The sequence below is a fragment of the Aegilops tauschii genome, chromosome 2 (genome assembly GCF_002575655.3).
Source record: "Aegilops tauschii subsp. strangulata cultivar AL8/78 chromosome 2, Aet v6.0, whole genome shotgun sequence".
NCBI lineage: Eukaryota > Viridiplantae > Streptophyta > Magnoliopsida > Poales > Poaceae > Aegilops > Aegilops tauschii.
The window spans coordinates 16210255-16225117 of NC_053036.3; the positions used below are offsets into that span (position 1 = coordinate 16210255).

Below are 14863 nucleotides of genomic sequence, written 5' to 3' on the forward strand. Positions count from 1 at the left end.
GTGCTGTCTGAACTGATGCTCGAAGTCAACATGGTATGTCGAACGCACGGAAAAGGCCCCAGTCCTTGTATGTTGCCAAGCTACAAAATCTTCAACGGCCTCCACATGAAAAGGAATTTGTAGAATTCTATGCACATCGACTGATGAAAAGACGCTGTGAATAAGTGCATCATCCCATTGTCACCTCATCCCTTCAGTCAACACAACACGAGAGGCTAGCTGCACAGATATTTTGAGTTTTTGTTTTTGGTCCGCCGAGATGTCACCATCCGCGGTAGGTTACGACTATCTTTCATCTACAGTATTATGTAATCTCCTTCACATGCCATTTCATGTGCACCACGGGGGTCTTAGTCACGGGGATATTACTAGCAACCAATACTTGGTGTGGCCTATAAATATGGGCCATCGGCCATGCCGTACGAGCTCTCGTCCGTGGACGCTGCTACTAGATTTTTTTTTTTTTTGAGACAACGCTGCTACTAGATTTGCAGTTGTAGGAGGGGACCTGGTTTACCCACTTTGCTGCCGCCTCTAAATGAGCCTGCAGGAGGGGGGCTAGGGGCTGTCTCCTCATAAACCAAGAGGCGTTGCCTTTCCAGTCTAGCTTGAGGTGGTGACGGGGAAATGGCCGCCGCGGTGACCGGCATGGCCATGCTGGCGGCGCTAGCGATCCTCGTGCCGTCGGCGCGAGGGCTCGACCGCGCCGAGTTCCCGCCCGGGTTCCTCTTCGGCATCGCCACGTCTGCTTACCAGGTTGGTGCATCGGAGCTTGGCTTCGGCGTCGTCTCTTTTTGCCTTGCGGCTCTCCTCGGTCCCAAGGCACGGTTGCTGACCACGCAGTGTGATTTCTGCTTCCACTTGCAGATTGAGGGTGCATACCTGGAGGACGGCAAGGGCCTCAGCAACTGGGATGTCTTCACCCACACACGCTGTAAGTCATCTTTGCGGTTTTCTGCTTCGATGTTCTTCGTGATCCATGTACCATGTGTGTGTGTGTGTGTCGGTCTTTTTTTTTAGGATTGTGTGATCCATGTTGCTTAGGGGGACAAAGATGAAAATGAGTGGTTCCCTTCCACCCTGCTGTACGAAAGAGAGACAGCGATAGCCGCATCCACATTATGTTTCTGTGTGGCCAAATTCGATCGCCATATAACGAGAACCAATCAGTATAGTTGGATGATGGTACCCTCAATCTATGAGAGATCAAATCATAGGTTTGACGCTTTGCAGTCCCATTAATGCGGATTATTATTTTGGTGTAAGGCGATGTTTACATAGATAGCGAGGCGTACGTCTTGGATAGTGTTGTCGATCTTGAAGCCCCACAATTTTGATCCGATGTTCAGTAGGCGTTGTGTGAGTGCGTGTGTGTGTGTACGTCAACATCGTAATCTGTGTATTTAAAATATTCGCCGCGTGCACTTATCAGTTGGCATCGTTGTCAAATTTTCTATGTGTCTCCACTCTAGTCATTTCAAACACTGGTGCAACATGGGTCTGATTGTAACACAAATTTATTTTCAAAAGAGAAAACGACAATCGTCGAGTGATGCGCACTGGCATACCTATATTTTTGGATTTGGCAATAGGGTGCAGTTGCCAAGCAATGTGTGTGGTGCCAAATCCTATAAGCGTAGGGGCCTATATATCTGAGAATAAACAAACATTAAATTTAGGTGCAACGCGCGATTTTCTCGTCTCTCTCAACCTCTTCTCCTCGGAAGCGCACACACCAAGCTGCACCTCCACCACACCCTCGTTTCATGTCTCCCCTGCAATGGCTCGCTCCCTCCTCGATATCCCACCCTAGCCGTCGTCGATCCGCTCCTCCCCTACCACTGAACTCCGGCGCGGGGCAGGGACGGGGGCTCCTCATGGGGGCGGGAAGGGCTCCGGGCGGAGCGGCTCTGGCGCGATGGAGAGAGTGGCGAGGGAGACACGGCGGCTGCATGGGGAAGCATGGGGAGTGGAGAGCGGGGAGGAAGGACGCGGGACTCGAGGAGAGCGGAGGATTGGCTGATAGGGTTTCACCGGGCTCGACCCACCCCACGTCGCCCACGACCGCCGCGGTCAATTTTTTTTCCACCGAAGACATACGCCACACACATACGGGACGCACACTGCAAGCTGGGTCCGCGGGCAAAGCAGTCCCACCTGTCATTGACTGGAGAACGAGAGCATAACGTTGAGAGAAACGAATGGCTGGATTTTTGACAGCACCGTAAAAAAGTGTCAGCGAGGTAGATCGCTCGATCCAGAACGAGCGCGCGAAGGAGTTGCTCTAGAATGGCGGGTAGTGTAGCATGGTTTATGTTCAATGTGCACCCTTACTGACCACACCGTCTCCACCGTCCCCCGCGATGACATCATTTCAAAGAACGTATGTTTCTAGTTCTCTTTATTAATACCAAAAAATTGAGGTCATACAATTCTAGTTTCACCCCGGGCCTCCGAAATCTCAGGACTGGCTCGAACAATCTTATATTAGTTTACAGAGGGAGTATTCAACAGGCGGGGATGTATTAACTGCCCACGACTGACCAAGGTTTTTGTGTATTTACCACTCATATTCATGTATTTATATCGGCCAATGGCCTCATGAAAATACAAGTCGCATACTATTTCTCAAAAGAAAAGTTCTATTTTCCTTGAAAAAGTTTATTTTTGCCTCCACGGCACGCAAGTCGTGCTCGTGCAGCAGCTTGGGCTACGCATGGGCATTCCGATTCCTCCCCTACCAGTGAATCAGAAATGTTGTGAACATTACCTATCTGTCGACCTACTCCTCAACTGTCAGTGTCTATAGTTGTAAGGAGAATATCATCGTGAGGCCTGGGTCACATATGTGGGCGTATCACTGCTGATGGCTACTGTTCATGCATCCAATTAATTCAGCCGAGAAAACAACGGTGACAAGTTCCAAGGGAAGATATGGATATCAGATGTACTGAAAATGAAATGCCGAGAGGAAATTATTGCTATATATCTATTTCTTCTGACAATCAGCAGACAGTTTATTCACTTTTAAATTTTCAATGGGATTTACGTACTTCTGTCCTCTCCCAAGAGCAGAGCAGAGCAGAGAGCACAGCCATACTGTAGGACATACTTTACACCATGACACATGCTACTCAATCCTCTTTAAGATCTGTTATGGCACACTGAAAAGGAATGTTGAAATGAAATTTTGTGATAATTAGCAGCCAATAATGTGATAGACATGCTAAGCAAGACATTTTGTTGTCGGGAGAAACGCAGTTGAGAAGGAGGTCGCAATTGAGAGAGTGCAGCTGAGAAGGAGAAACACAGTTGAAAGGGAGAAACACAGCTGCGAACGTTCCCAGAAAAGGATGGCATTTTCATCTTGAGAATACCAAATGATCTTTCGATGACATTTTGTAAGGCATAGAGAGCTTGGCAGACGGCGATGGGTTGGATTGGGCAGCGGGGAGCGGGGAGCGGTGTCAGGCGGGTGAGCTCGGGTGGTGCAGCGGCGTCGGGTGGAGGAGCTCGAGCTGGAGGTATCGGGCGGGAGAGGTCGGGCCAGTGAGGGAGATCGGTGGTGGTGTGGGAGCTTGGGCACAGAGTTGGTAAAAACTTATCGTGAGCAACAGAGTAGTGATGAGTTGAGCAACAAAATTGGTCTATGGGTTTATATACACTCTATATGAGAAAAAAATTAGTAATTAAATAAAAAGTCAAAAAATTCAGAAAATATTTTTAAAATAATGTTGATCTTCCATTGCGCTTGTAAGAAAAATTCAGAAAATATTTTTTTATATGATGTAGGAGTATATACGCTAGAAACCAAAGGGCATTTCCCCCTCTTGCCTAGCTTATTCCCAATCAACAGGAGAGGCAAGCTGCACAGATATTTTGAGTTTGTCTTTCGTCCGCCGAGGTGTCACCATCCGTGGCAGGTTATGATTCTCTTTCATCTACAGTTCTAGTATAATCTCCTTCACATGTCATTCCACGTGCACCATGGGGATATTACTAGCGGCCTATAAATATGGGCCATGCCGTACGAGCTCTCGTCTGTGGACGCTGCTAGATTGCAGTTGCAGGGAGGGACCTTGTTTGCCCACTTTGCTGTGGTCTCTAAATGAGCTTGCAGGAGAGGGGCTAGCCGCTGCCTCCTCATAAACCTTTCTAGTTAGTCTAGCTTGAGGCAACGGGGAAATGGCCGCGGCGGCGACGGCGATGGCCATGCTCGCGGCGCTGGTGACCCTCGTCCTCGTGCCGTCGGCGCGAGGGCTCGACCGAGCCGAGTTCCCGCCGGGGTTCCTCTTCGGCGTCGCCACGTCTGCTTACCAGGTTGGTTGGCTTCTCTTTCCTGCTCTCCTCGGTCCCAAGGCACGGTTGCTGACGACGCAGCGTGATTTCTACTTCCAGATCGAGGGCGCGTACCTGGAGGACGGCAAGGGCCTCAGCAACTGGGATTTCTTCACCCACACAAACTGTAAGTCATCTTCTCGGTTTTCTGCTTCCATGTCCTTGCGTGATCCATGGCAGTACCATGTGTGTGTGTGTCGGTGTTCTTTTTCTTAGGATTGTGTGATCCATGTTGCTTAGGGGGGTAAAGATGAAAATGAGTGGTTCCCTTCCACCCTGCTGTACGAAACAAAGACAGCGATAGCTAGCCGCATCCACACACTCGGTGCGTGGCCAAATTCGAATCGCCGTATAACGAGAACCAATCAGCAGTTGGATGATGGTACCCTCAATCTATCAGAGATTAAATCATAGATTTGACGCTTTGCAGTCCCATTAATGCAGATTATTATTTTGATGAAAAGCGACGTTTACATCGATAGTAAACATCGGTGGTGATTTCGTTGATCTTAAAGACCCATAAGTTTGATCCGATCTTCAGTAGGCATTGTGGCGCGCGTGTGTGCGTGTATACGTCAACGTCGTAATCGGTGTATTAAAAAATTTGCCGTGCACTTTGGCATCATTGTCAAATTTCCTATTTGTCTTTCACGCAATTCTTTTTTCCTATTTGCCTCCATTTAGTCCTTTGAAACACTGGTGCAACATGGGTCTGATTGTGACATAAATTAATTTATTTTGAGAAGAGAAAAGGACAATCGTCGAGCGATGCGCACTGCCATACCCATAATTTTTGGATTTGGCAATAGGGTGCGGTTGTCGAGCAATGTGTGTGGTGCCAAATCCTATAAGAGTGGGGGCCTGTATATCTGAGAATAAACAAACATTAAATTTAGGTGCCACGCGCGATTTTCTCGTCTCTCTCAACCTCTGCTCCTCAGAAGCGCACGCACCAAGCTGCACCTCCGCCTCGTTTTTCCAATTCAGTTGATTTGGTATCGGAGCAGCTACGTGCTGCTTCGGTTCCCATAAATTTGGCTTTGGCAATGACCCCACAATGTGCCGACACCGGTTCCATGGCCCAAAAGCGAATTTGGCATTGATACCTGACATACACGGTGGTTCCCCGCCGTAAAAAATAGCAATTCAGCGAATCACCTTCGGCTTCGTCAAAGTTGGACAGGATATTCTATTAATTTACCATGTATGTAGCCAGATTACTTTAGCGTTAGCAAATTATTAGCAGGATAGAGACATAAACCATTTCCTATTACCTCAAGAGCATCTCCAACAGCCACGCCAAAAGGCGCACGCGCGGGGTAAACCGAGTTTTTAGCGCGCGCGGGACGTTTCGGCGCGCTCCAGCGGTGGCGGGAAAGTCGCGCGCGGGAAAAGGCGGCAGGTCGCGCGCTATTTTTGGCGCACCGCTTCCGGCGCGCCTATAAAATGCGGCGCTCGCTACGCGCCTATTCCACACACTTCTCTTCCTCTTCCGCTGCCATGCGCGCCTCCACCGCTTCCTCGGTTGCTTCCGCTGCCACGCGCGCCACCGCTCCAGCGGGTCATGGCGGAGGACGTCACCTAGAGAACGTCACCTACGAGCAAGCCTACTGGGCAAGGCGCCGCGAGGAGGAGACGCAAAGGCGCCGCGATGAGCGGTTGGACAGGCGTCGACGGAAGGCCCTGGCGCTATCCCAGTGCGAAATCGTTGAGAATGGTGGTCAGACGATCTTTACGTCTGATGATGATCGTTGGGAAGACATGTGGCTCGATACCTCGGACCAGACCAGCGAGGATGGCGACGATGACGATGACGACGACGACTGGGAGTAGGTTGTAGTTGCGTATGTAGTTGCACTATCTAGTAGTTTTTATCTATATCGTTGCACTATCTAGTAGTTATCTATCTATGCTATGGATCTATGTAAAATATCTATGTATCGTTTTTCCTATCTATGAATTTTATTTATCGTTTTATTTAAAAAAATGTACGCAATGTTTAGCGCGGCCGCTGGAGCTACGCGCGCGCTCAATTTTGACGCGTTTGCTGGAGCCAGCGCTGTCGGCCGCGCCAAACCAGGACCTTGAAAGATTCAGTGTTTTCTTTTTTTGCGGGAGAAAGATTCAATGTTGGAGGTCTCCTCCCCCCGCTTCTCTCTCGCGACCGCGTCGCCCCCCCCCCATGGGCGACCGGCCGCACGTCCCTCCTCCTCCCTCCAGCCACCCCCTCCCTCCCTCCCTCCCGCCGCCGTCGCCGGCGCCCGCGGCTGGCCTGGCCCCGGGGCTGCTGGTGGCGGCGGCCTCCCTGCCCTTCCCCTCCCGGTCGCTCTCCGGCGCGGGCAGAGCTTCTCCGGGGGGTGCACTTCGGCGACGACGGTCTGGCGTGACGGCGGGGCTCCGTGGCGCGACGCAGGCAGACAGCTGGGCGGCGCGATCTGGTGTCGTCCGCTCGGCTCAGATCTGGGCCCTTCGGGCCCCATCTGGGCTTGGGCGGGCCGGCGGCGGGGATCGTCTCCGGCGTAGCTTCTGGGAGGCGGGGGAGACGCGACGAGTGGCTGGGTGCTGGCGGCGCCGACGCCGACCTGCTGCATCATGGCCGGCGGGGCTTAACGGGCCCGCTTCGGGCCTGGCTGGGCCAGGGGTGGCCCGGCATGCCCCGCGGCCATGTCCGGACGGCTACCGCGACGGTGCCGGAGGCATGGGCCTCCCGCACGACGGCGGTGGAGGTGGTTCCCTCCCGCTCGGCGTCGGTGTTGCTGCTCCCGTCGTGGTGCGCTTCTCTCCGGTCCTCTTGGCCTCGTGGTGGTGTTCGTAGTGAGGCGGCGTTGGTGGCGGCGCTTCTGCGTTGGCGCATGGGGGTGGGCGACGGTTTGGCGGGTCGGTTTCATCCGGTTGGGCGGTTGGGTCTGGGAATGCGAGAGAAATCCCTGCCGGCTTCGGCCCCGACGTGGTGACACCTGCGGGTGCCACCATTCCTTCCTGGAGGGTGTCGGTGGTATTCACCCCCCACCTCCCTCCGGGTGCCGGGGGAAACCCTAGGACTCGTTCGGGTAGCAGCGTCGTCGGCGTCGCATTCCTTCTTGGAGGTGCTGCTTGGTACGCGGCGGTTCGGAACCTCGGTCTGTGGTGGTTTTTATCCGGTGGGCGCCGCGGTGGCGGGTCATCCGCGCTTTGCCGAGCTGCTGTAGTTGGCATTTGTTTCTTCTTCCTTTTCTTTTGGTGTGTTGTGCTGCTCGCCACAGCGATCTCTGTACTCGGTGTTGGTTGCTTTGGAATACAAAGCGGGGGAAACCCTTTCTGGGTAAAGACTCAATGTTGAGTAGGGTGATCTAGAGGCCGGACTATAAGAAAACTTGGAGGCTAGCCGCGAACGCCCTGCCTTTTCCTCGAGTTTAGCTCAGGATGAAACGTCCTACTTGCGGGTATTTTCTTTCTTTCCTGCAAGTCAGTAGATCCCCATTCTTATCATGAGAGAGTGATCCCACAACTGCAACAACATTTTGCGGATAATAAGGCGAGTGGTTATAGAATTGCGCTTATCCTTTTTCTTCTCCCTCTATAACAATTATATAAGATATAGAGGAGGATATTCCCTTATTGTATGACCATTGGACCAACCAACATCAGAACAGTTGACCTGCATGTTATCTAAAAGAAAGAACAGTTGACGAGCAGATGTGAATGTGATCCTCTATTTATAATTTTAGAAGTTGAAACTCGTGCTTTTCTCTCAAAAAGTTTTGATTCGCTACAGCTAGGGGAATCGATGATGGACGGAACGGGGATGTAGCGGATGATCACTACCACCGGTACATGGTAAAGACAAAAATCACTAGTAATTGACATGGCGCATCTTAGCTGTGCTTGCCCATGTATTCTAACAGTACTGTTATGCACAGGAAGATGTGGAGATCATTCATAGTTTGGGTGTTGACTCCTACAGATTCTCAATTTCATGGGCGAGAATCCTACCAAGTATACCATGCCAACCACAAAGTTTTGTGCCTCAGTGGTCACGGTTAATTAGTTGCTTAGCTAAATTAATGCCGCTGAATTGAATCCTCGTAGGAGGCCGGCTTGGAGGCGTCAATTCAGCTGGAATAGCTTTCTACGACTGCCTCATTGCTGCACTCGTGAAGAAAGGTGCTACTCCTACATGGAACACATTCCACTATATAGTCTTCATTCTTCAACGAAGAGCAATCTAAACTTACTGCCAAGAATGTCAACCAGGGATAGAGCCATTTGTGACACTGCATCACTTTGATCTGCCGCACGAGATGGAGACGCGATACGGCGGTTGGCTGGGCGCCGGAATCCGGTACGTGCAGCTCCTCTGTTTCTCTTCTCTTTCCCTGTCTTGATGAAACCGGCAGAGCGCTTACCTTGCATCGTTAAAAACAATAATGCGTTTCCCCAGGGAGGAGTTCGACTACTATGCGGACGTGTGCTTCAAGGCGTTTGGTGACCGGGTCAAGTACTGGACGACGTTCAACGAGCCCAACCTGTTCACCAGGCTCGCCTACGTGCTGGGCAAGTACCCTCCGGCACGCTGCTCCGCGCCGTTCGGGACCTGCGAGAGCGGGAACTCTCATCGGGAACCCTATGTCGCGGCTCATAACATGCTGCTGTCACATGCAGCCGCCGTCCACAACTACAAGAAGAATTACCAGGTGAGTGAACCCAACAAACTTGGTCCGTCGTAGTTGAGGTGCTTTCTTGGCAATGGGCACCATTTCAGTGGATCTCAAAAGTTCTGATGAATGTGTGTGTGTGAATTAGGCAACGCAAGGCGGATCGATCGGGATTGTGATTGCGATGAAATGGTATGAGCCACTGACAAATACCACAGAGGATATCCTCGCAGCACGACGTGCCTTGTCTTTTGAGGTAGATTGGTACGTCCTCTTACTTATTCACCTTTGCAAGTGCAACAACTAGTATGATAATGTTCATATCAACTTTCACATAGTTATGCTACAAAAAAAAATATTACTACTATGATCATTTTCAATGTTTATTTTCTTCTTTAGGTTTTTGGAGCCGATATTCTTTGGTGATTATCCCAGAGAAATGCACAAGTTGTTATCATCCAACTTACCAAAGTTCACCTCAGAAGAGAAGAGCTTACTGCAGAAGAACAAGGCGGATTTTATCGGTATAAACCATTACACGACAATTTATGTCAAGGATTGCATCTCTTCTCCGTGCGACCTTAAGGCTTATGAGGCTTATGAGGCGAATGCACTAGTCCTAGCTACAGGTGAAAGAGATGGCGTGGCAATTGGGAGACCCGTAAGAACTGCTTCGATCAGTGTTGCCATCCTATACATACTCTTCTTCTCTTTGTCACACATGTTCGTATGGTTGCAGACTGCATTCGATGGTTACTATGATGTTCCAGAGGGTATGGAGCAGATCGTCAAGTATGTTAATCAGAGATACAAGAACACACCTCTCTATGTTACTGAAAATGGTGAGTGGCAATGGACTCACGAATTCGCAATGCATTATGTAAACTCGCTGAAGATCTAGAAGCTTCTAGTGCCTCCTCATTTGCTTCCATACGTTCACAATGATCATGTGTTACCTTATGCTTTTTTTCAGGTTACTCGCAACACAGCAATGACACTATGGACAAATTGATCAATGACGTTGAAAGAGTGAACTACCTACATGGTTATCTCACATGTCTCTCTTCAGCAGTCAGGTGACATGCAACCCACTACTCGAATCTCGAACTTTTCCTAGTGTCAGGTTGTTTGCTGAGTGCATTTTGTCGGGTACTAGAAAAACATGACATTTGCCGTGTTCCATGAGGAAAATACTAGGCAAAAGGACGAGACTTGACAAATTGCATGTTTGTCGAGTTTCTGCCATGTGGCACTCGGCGACCCCCCCCCCCCCCCCCTTTTTTCTTTTTTCTTTTTACTTCTTTCTTTATGATATATTTTTGCTATATTATTTGTTCTATCATTTTTTTCTATTTTATTTTGTTTCCCCAAATATATTTCCTTTTATAGTCATTTTAGGCAAGCCCGTTCAAAAAGTATCCTAGAAAGCAGGCAATTGTTTCCATTTGTCACACGCACTCATAAAATATGATATCGAAATAAGAAGCTTCGTCTGCAACTCTGCATTTTGGAAGTGTTAACTCTTTTCTGACCCTTACAGGAAAGGAGCAAACGTGCGTGGCTACTTCGTATGGAGTATCATCGACAACTTCGAGTGGACTTTCGGTTTCACGGTAAGGTTCGGGCTGTATCATGTGGATTATGGAACGCAGAAGAGGACTCCAAAGATGTCGGCGAAGTGGTACCGAGACTTCCTCATGGGCTCTAGGCCGACGGACCAAGTGCAGATGCTAAGAGCAGATTCATGATAGTTGCAGCCAGTACTGTCAGATCCAGTTACCCGTAAAAAGAAACTGTCGGAGAGAGTAGTAATTAAGAAAAAAAATGTTTGTTTACTTGCTTATCTTGAAGATTTCTAATGGGATTTTTACATACTTCCTGCCCTGGACAAGAGCAGAGCAGAGCCATATGCCTGACATAGTTTGTACACCATGACACATGCTACTGAATCCTCTTTCAGGAGCTGCTATATAGCATTGCACGTAGTTCCTTGCAACATGCTGCAACAAAAGGCTCGGAAAGATTTTGCATCCAGACCATGAAAAAACTTCTAGACCTCTTCCTTCCACTACCATTTATACATCAACACTTGCATCACAAATCATTCAGAAACTTCGGCGGTGTGAGCAGAGTATGCTCTGTTTTGCTTACATATCTGTAGAAAAAATGAGTGAAGAACTGGATCTCTGCATACATCCACACGTATCTCCTCGCCACTGCACATACGCGCATTTTCAGGTTAGTTACTGTTGCAGTGAAGGTTTTATCATGGCAGTTCATATCAAAAAATTTAGTCTGTGTTCTGAGGTGGACGGTGGTTAATGTGATAGTGTCGTACCCATGCTTGTTGTGATGAGTGATGAGAAGAGGCCTAGGATACATGAGAATGGAAGCGATATCGCCAGGGCTGTCAGCCACCAGCAACAAACAAATTGTTATCGATCCAATGTAAACAAGTTGTAAGAACAATCAACAAGAGCGATAGAAATGAATACCAGCAATTGCTCCAAGAAGCAAAAATATGCGAGGATGCTTATGATCACAAGGATAGGTGTCCCATGCCACAGCCTGAGTAACAAAATTACGAAAGAATCACCATCAGGTTGCATAATTCTGTGACTGTACTAGGTGTTACTAATATACTACAGTATGAGATTAGCACACATCATTCCAATTCCAGAAGAAATTCTATGTCGATCTGTCACAAAGCAGGTAAGATTAGCAGCATGCAAACTTGCTCTTCTCAAAGCAGGTAGTCAAACTGTCCATATAATAATTACCAAGTCCCTCTCCAGGGTATCACAGGTGTTACCTGACCTGACTCCGTACGAGGAACACAAACTTCACAAGTACTAACAAACAGCAAGAATTGTGTCTGTTCTGTCAACAACAGCAACACAAACTTCACAGGTGTTACCGGACGTATCGCGAATTCGCGCCAACATTGCATGTTTGAAGGAATCCTCTGTTTTTCCTATGATGCAATCGAATAAACCAAAATATATAGGATTGAGATGAGCGTGACATTCCAATACTATGTTTTTCATATTCCCATGTTTGTAGAAAATTCATGTGAATCAAAGAGTCCCCATATGTGGGTTATGCGTGACGAAAATTATTCGTATTCAAAAAATGTTTTAGGTGCTAAATTTTAAAGTCACATGTTGGTTGAGTTAGCGGTCAAAGTTTAGTGTCAAAGTGAAGCAGTCAAAGTTAGATTATGAAATGGGAGTATTTCTAAAAGCTTTTCTTCCTCTACACGGCACGGAAGTCGTGCTCGTGCACCAGCTTCTTGGACCACACGTGGTCATTCGATTCTTCCCTTTTACCAAAGGAGTTCAGAAATGTTCTGAACCTATGTATGGGCATGCCTTCCTCAACTGTCAGTGTCTAAAGTTATAGGGAGAATAAAATCGTAAGGCATGTGTTACATATAGGGGGTATCTCTGCTTGATGGCTACTGTTCATGCATCCAATTCATTCAGCCGAGAAAACGACTGTGACAAGTGCCAAGGAAAGATATGAATATCAGATGTTCGATATGTCACGTTGAAAGGAAATATTGAGAGGAAATTATTCATCCGAGAAAACGACTGTTCATGCATCAATGTATGTTGTCACAGAATTTTGTATCAAAATTTGAAATATTACTCGAGATACAAAATGAAATATTTGACATCATTGTGATAACGGATCAAATCTAAAGCCCAACTTATGTTACGTGCTATTCAGTGTCGAATTTGTCTTCTTTCTAAACAATGCTTTGAATTTTGATTCGAAATTTTGTGACAACATATATTGTTGTTATGTGAATGTGCTTTTTTTTTAAATAATTTTCCGTACGTTTTAAAATGTGCCACGAGAAATCGGTGCACCAGGCATGGACCACAAGCAACGGTGCACCAGATATTCTGCCCCTGCAGCAGCCCGGACCATGCATTGCCTTCCCATTCACCAAAGGAATCAGGAAATGTTCTGAACCTATGTGTCGACCTACCTTCCTCAATTGTCAGCGTATAAATTTCTAGGGAGAACATAAACCTGAGGTTTGGGTCACATATAGGAGGTATCCTTGCTGAAATCTACTGTTCATCCATCCAAATAATTCATCCGAGGAAACGACAATGACAAATGCAAAGGAAGGCTATGAATATCAGATGTTTGTTGTGGCCCACTGAAAGGAAATGTTCAGAGGAATTTATTGCTTCCTCCCCACTTGTGCTACTTTTTTTCTTTCGAAAAGGGGTCAGGCCCCGGCCTCTGCATCAGAACGATGCATACGGCCATATTATCATTCATCTATCTCAAGTGACAATCAGCACATTAGCTAGTGATGTCATAGGCATGCTAATTAAGCAAAACAGTTTAACCACCCAAACGTGGGTTATGCGTGACGAAAGTTACACCGTTTGGTTAAATTAACAGTCACCGTTGAATTCGTATTGGAAATAGGTTTTTGGTGCTATAAATTTGAAGTCGCATAACTTATGTTTTGTTTGGTTAAATTAAGAGTCAAAAGTTAAAATTTTGAAATGGAGAGAGTATTTCCAAAAGGTTTTCTTCTTCCGCAGGGCACGCAAGTCGTGCTCGCGCAGCAGCTTGGACCACGCGTGGCCATTCCGATCTTCCCTTTTGCCATAGGAGATCAGAAATGTTCTGAACCTAACTGATTTGTCGACCTACTCCTCAACTGTCAGTGTCTAAAGTTATAGGGAGAATAAAATCGTAAGGCATGTGTTACATATAGGGGGTATCTCTGCTTGATGGCTACTGTTCATGCATCCAATTCATTCAGCCGAGAAAACGACTGTGACAAGTGCCAAGGAAAGATATGAATATCAGATGTTCGATATGTCACGTTGAAAGGAAATATTGAGAGGAAATTATTCATCCGAGAAAACGACTGTTCATGCATCAATGTATGTTGTCACAGAATTTTGTATCAAAATTTGAAATATTACTCGAGATACAAAATGAAATATTTGACATCATTGTGATAACGGATCAAATCTAAAGCCCAACTTATGTTACGTGCTATTCAGTGTCGAATTTGTCTTCTTTCTAAACAATGCTTTGAATTTTGATTCGAAATTTTGTGACAACATATATTGTTGTTATGTGAATGTGCTTTTTTTTTAAATAATTTTCCGTACGTTCTAAAATGTGCCACGAGAAATCGGTGCACCAGGCATGGACCACAAGCAACGGTGCACCAGATATTCTGCCCCTGCAGCAGCCCGGACCATGCATTGCCTTCCCATTCACCAAAGGAATCAGGAAATGTTCTGAACCTATGTGTCGACCTACCTTCCTCAATTGTCAGCGTATAAATTTCTAGGGAGAACATAAACCTGAGGTTTGGGTCACATATAGGAGGTATCCTTGCTGAAATCTACTGTTCATCCATCCAAATAATTCATCCGAGGAAACGACAATGACAAATGCAAAGGAAGGCTATGAATATCAGATGTTTGTTGTGGCCCACTGAAAGGAAATGTTCAGAGGAATTTATTGCTTCCTCCCCACTTGTGCTACTTTTTTTCTTTCGAAAAGGGGTCAGGCCCCGGCCTCTGCATCAGAACGATGCATACGGCCATATTATCATTCATCTATCTCAAGTGACAATCAGCACATTAGCTAGTGATGTCATAGGCATGCTAATTAAGCAAAACAGTTTAACCACCCAAACGTGGGTTATGCGTGACGAAAGTTACACCGTTTGGTTAAATTAACAGTCACCGTTGAATTCGTATTGGAAATAGGTTTTTGGTGCTATAAATTTGAAGTCGCATAACTTATGTTTTGTTTGGTTAAATTAAGAGTCAAAAGTTAAAATTTTGAAATGGAGAGAGTATTTCCAAAAGGTTTTCTTCTTCCGCAGGGCACGCAAG

The 14863-nt window shown here is 47.2% G+C and overlaps 1 protein-coding gene across 4 annotated transcripts; it reads left to right on the forward strand.

Moving 5' to 3' along the window:
• The first annotated feature begins 336 nt into the window (after window positions 1–336).
• On the forward strand, window positions 337–11492 carry LOC109759723 (beta-glucosidase 16). 4 transcript variants are annotated; one of them, XM_073507718.1, is made up of 15 exons: window positions 424–756; window positions 868–934; window positions 3262–3524; window positions 3875–4320; window positions 4399–4465; window positions 8093–8154; window positions 8238–8313; window positions 8407–8481; window positions 8572–8659; window positions 8759–9011; window positions 9121–9236; window positions 9372–9633; window positions 9712–9814; window positions 9946–10048; window positions 10513–11492. In XM_073507718.1, exons 4-15 carry the CDS (start codon window positions 4186–4188, stop codon window positions 10718–10720), a joined length of 1548 nt encoding a protein of 515 aa, XP_073363819.1. In that variant the 5' UTR covers window positions 424–756; window positions 868–934; window positions 3262–3524; window positions 3875–4185; the 3' UTR covers window positions 10721–11492. The 4 variants fall into 4 exon arrangements, with proteins under 4 accessions (XP_045088415.1, XP_045088414.1, XP_073363819.1 ...); XM_045232479.2 differs by lacking the exon at window positions 3262–3524 and having other exon boundaries at window positions 385–756; window positions 3793–4320; XM_073507719.1 differs by lacking the exon at window positions 3262–3524 and having other exon boundaries at window positions 430–756; window positions 3948–4320.
• Window positions 11493–14863: the final 3371 nt, after the last annotated feature.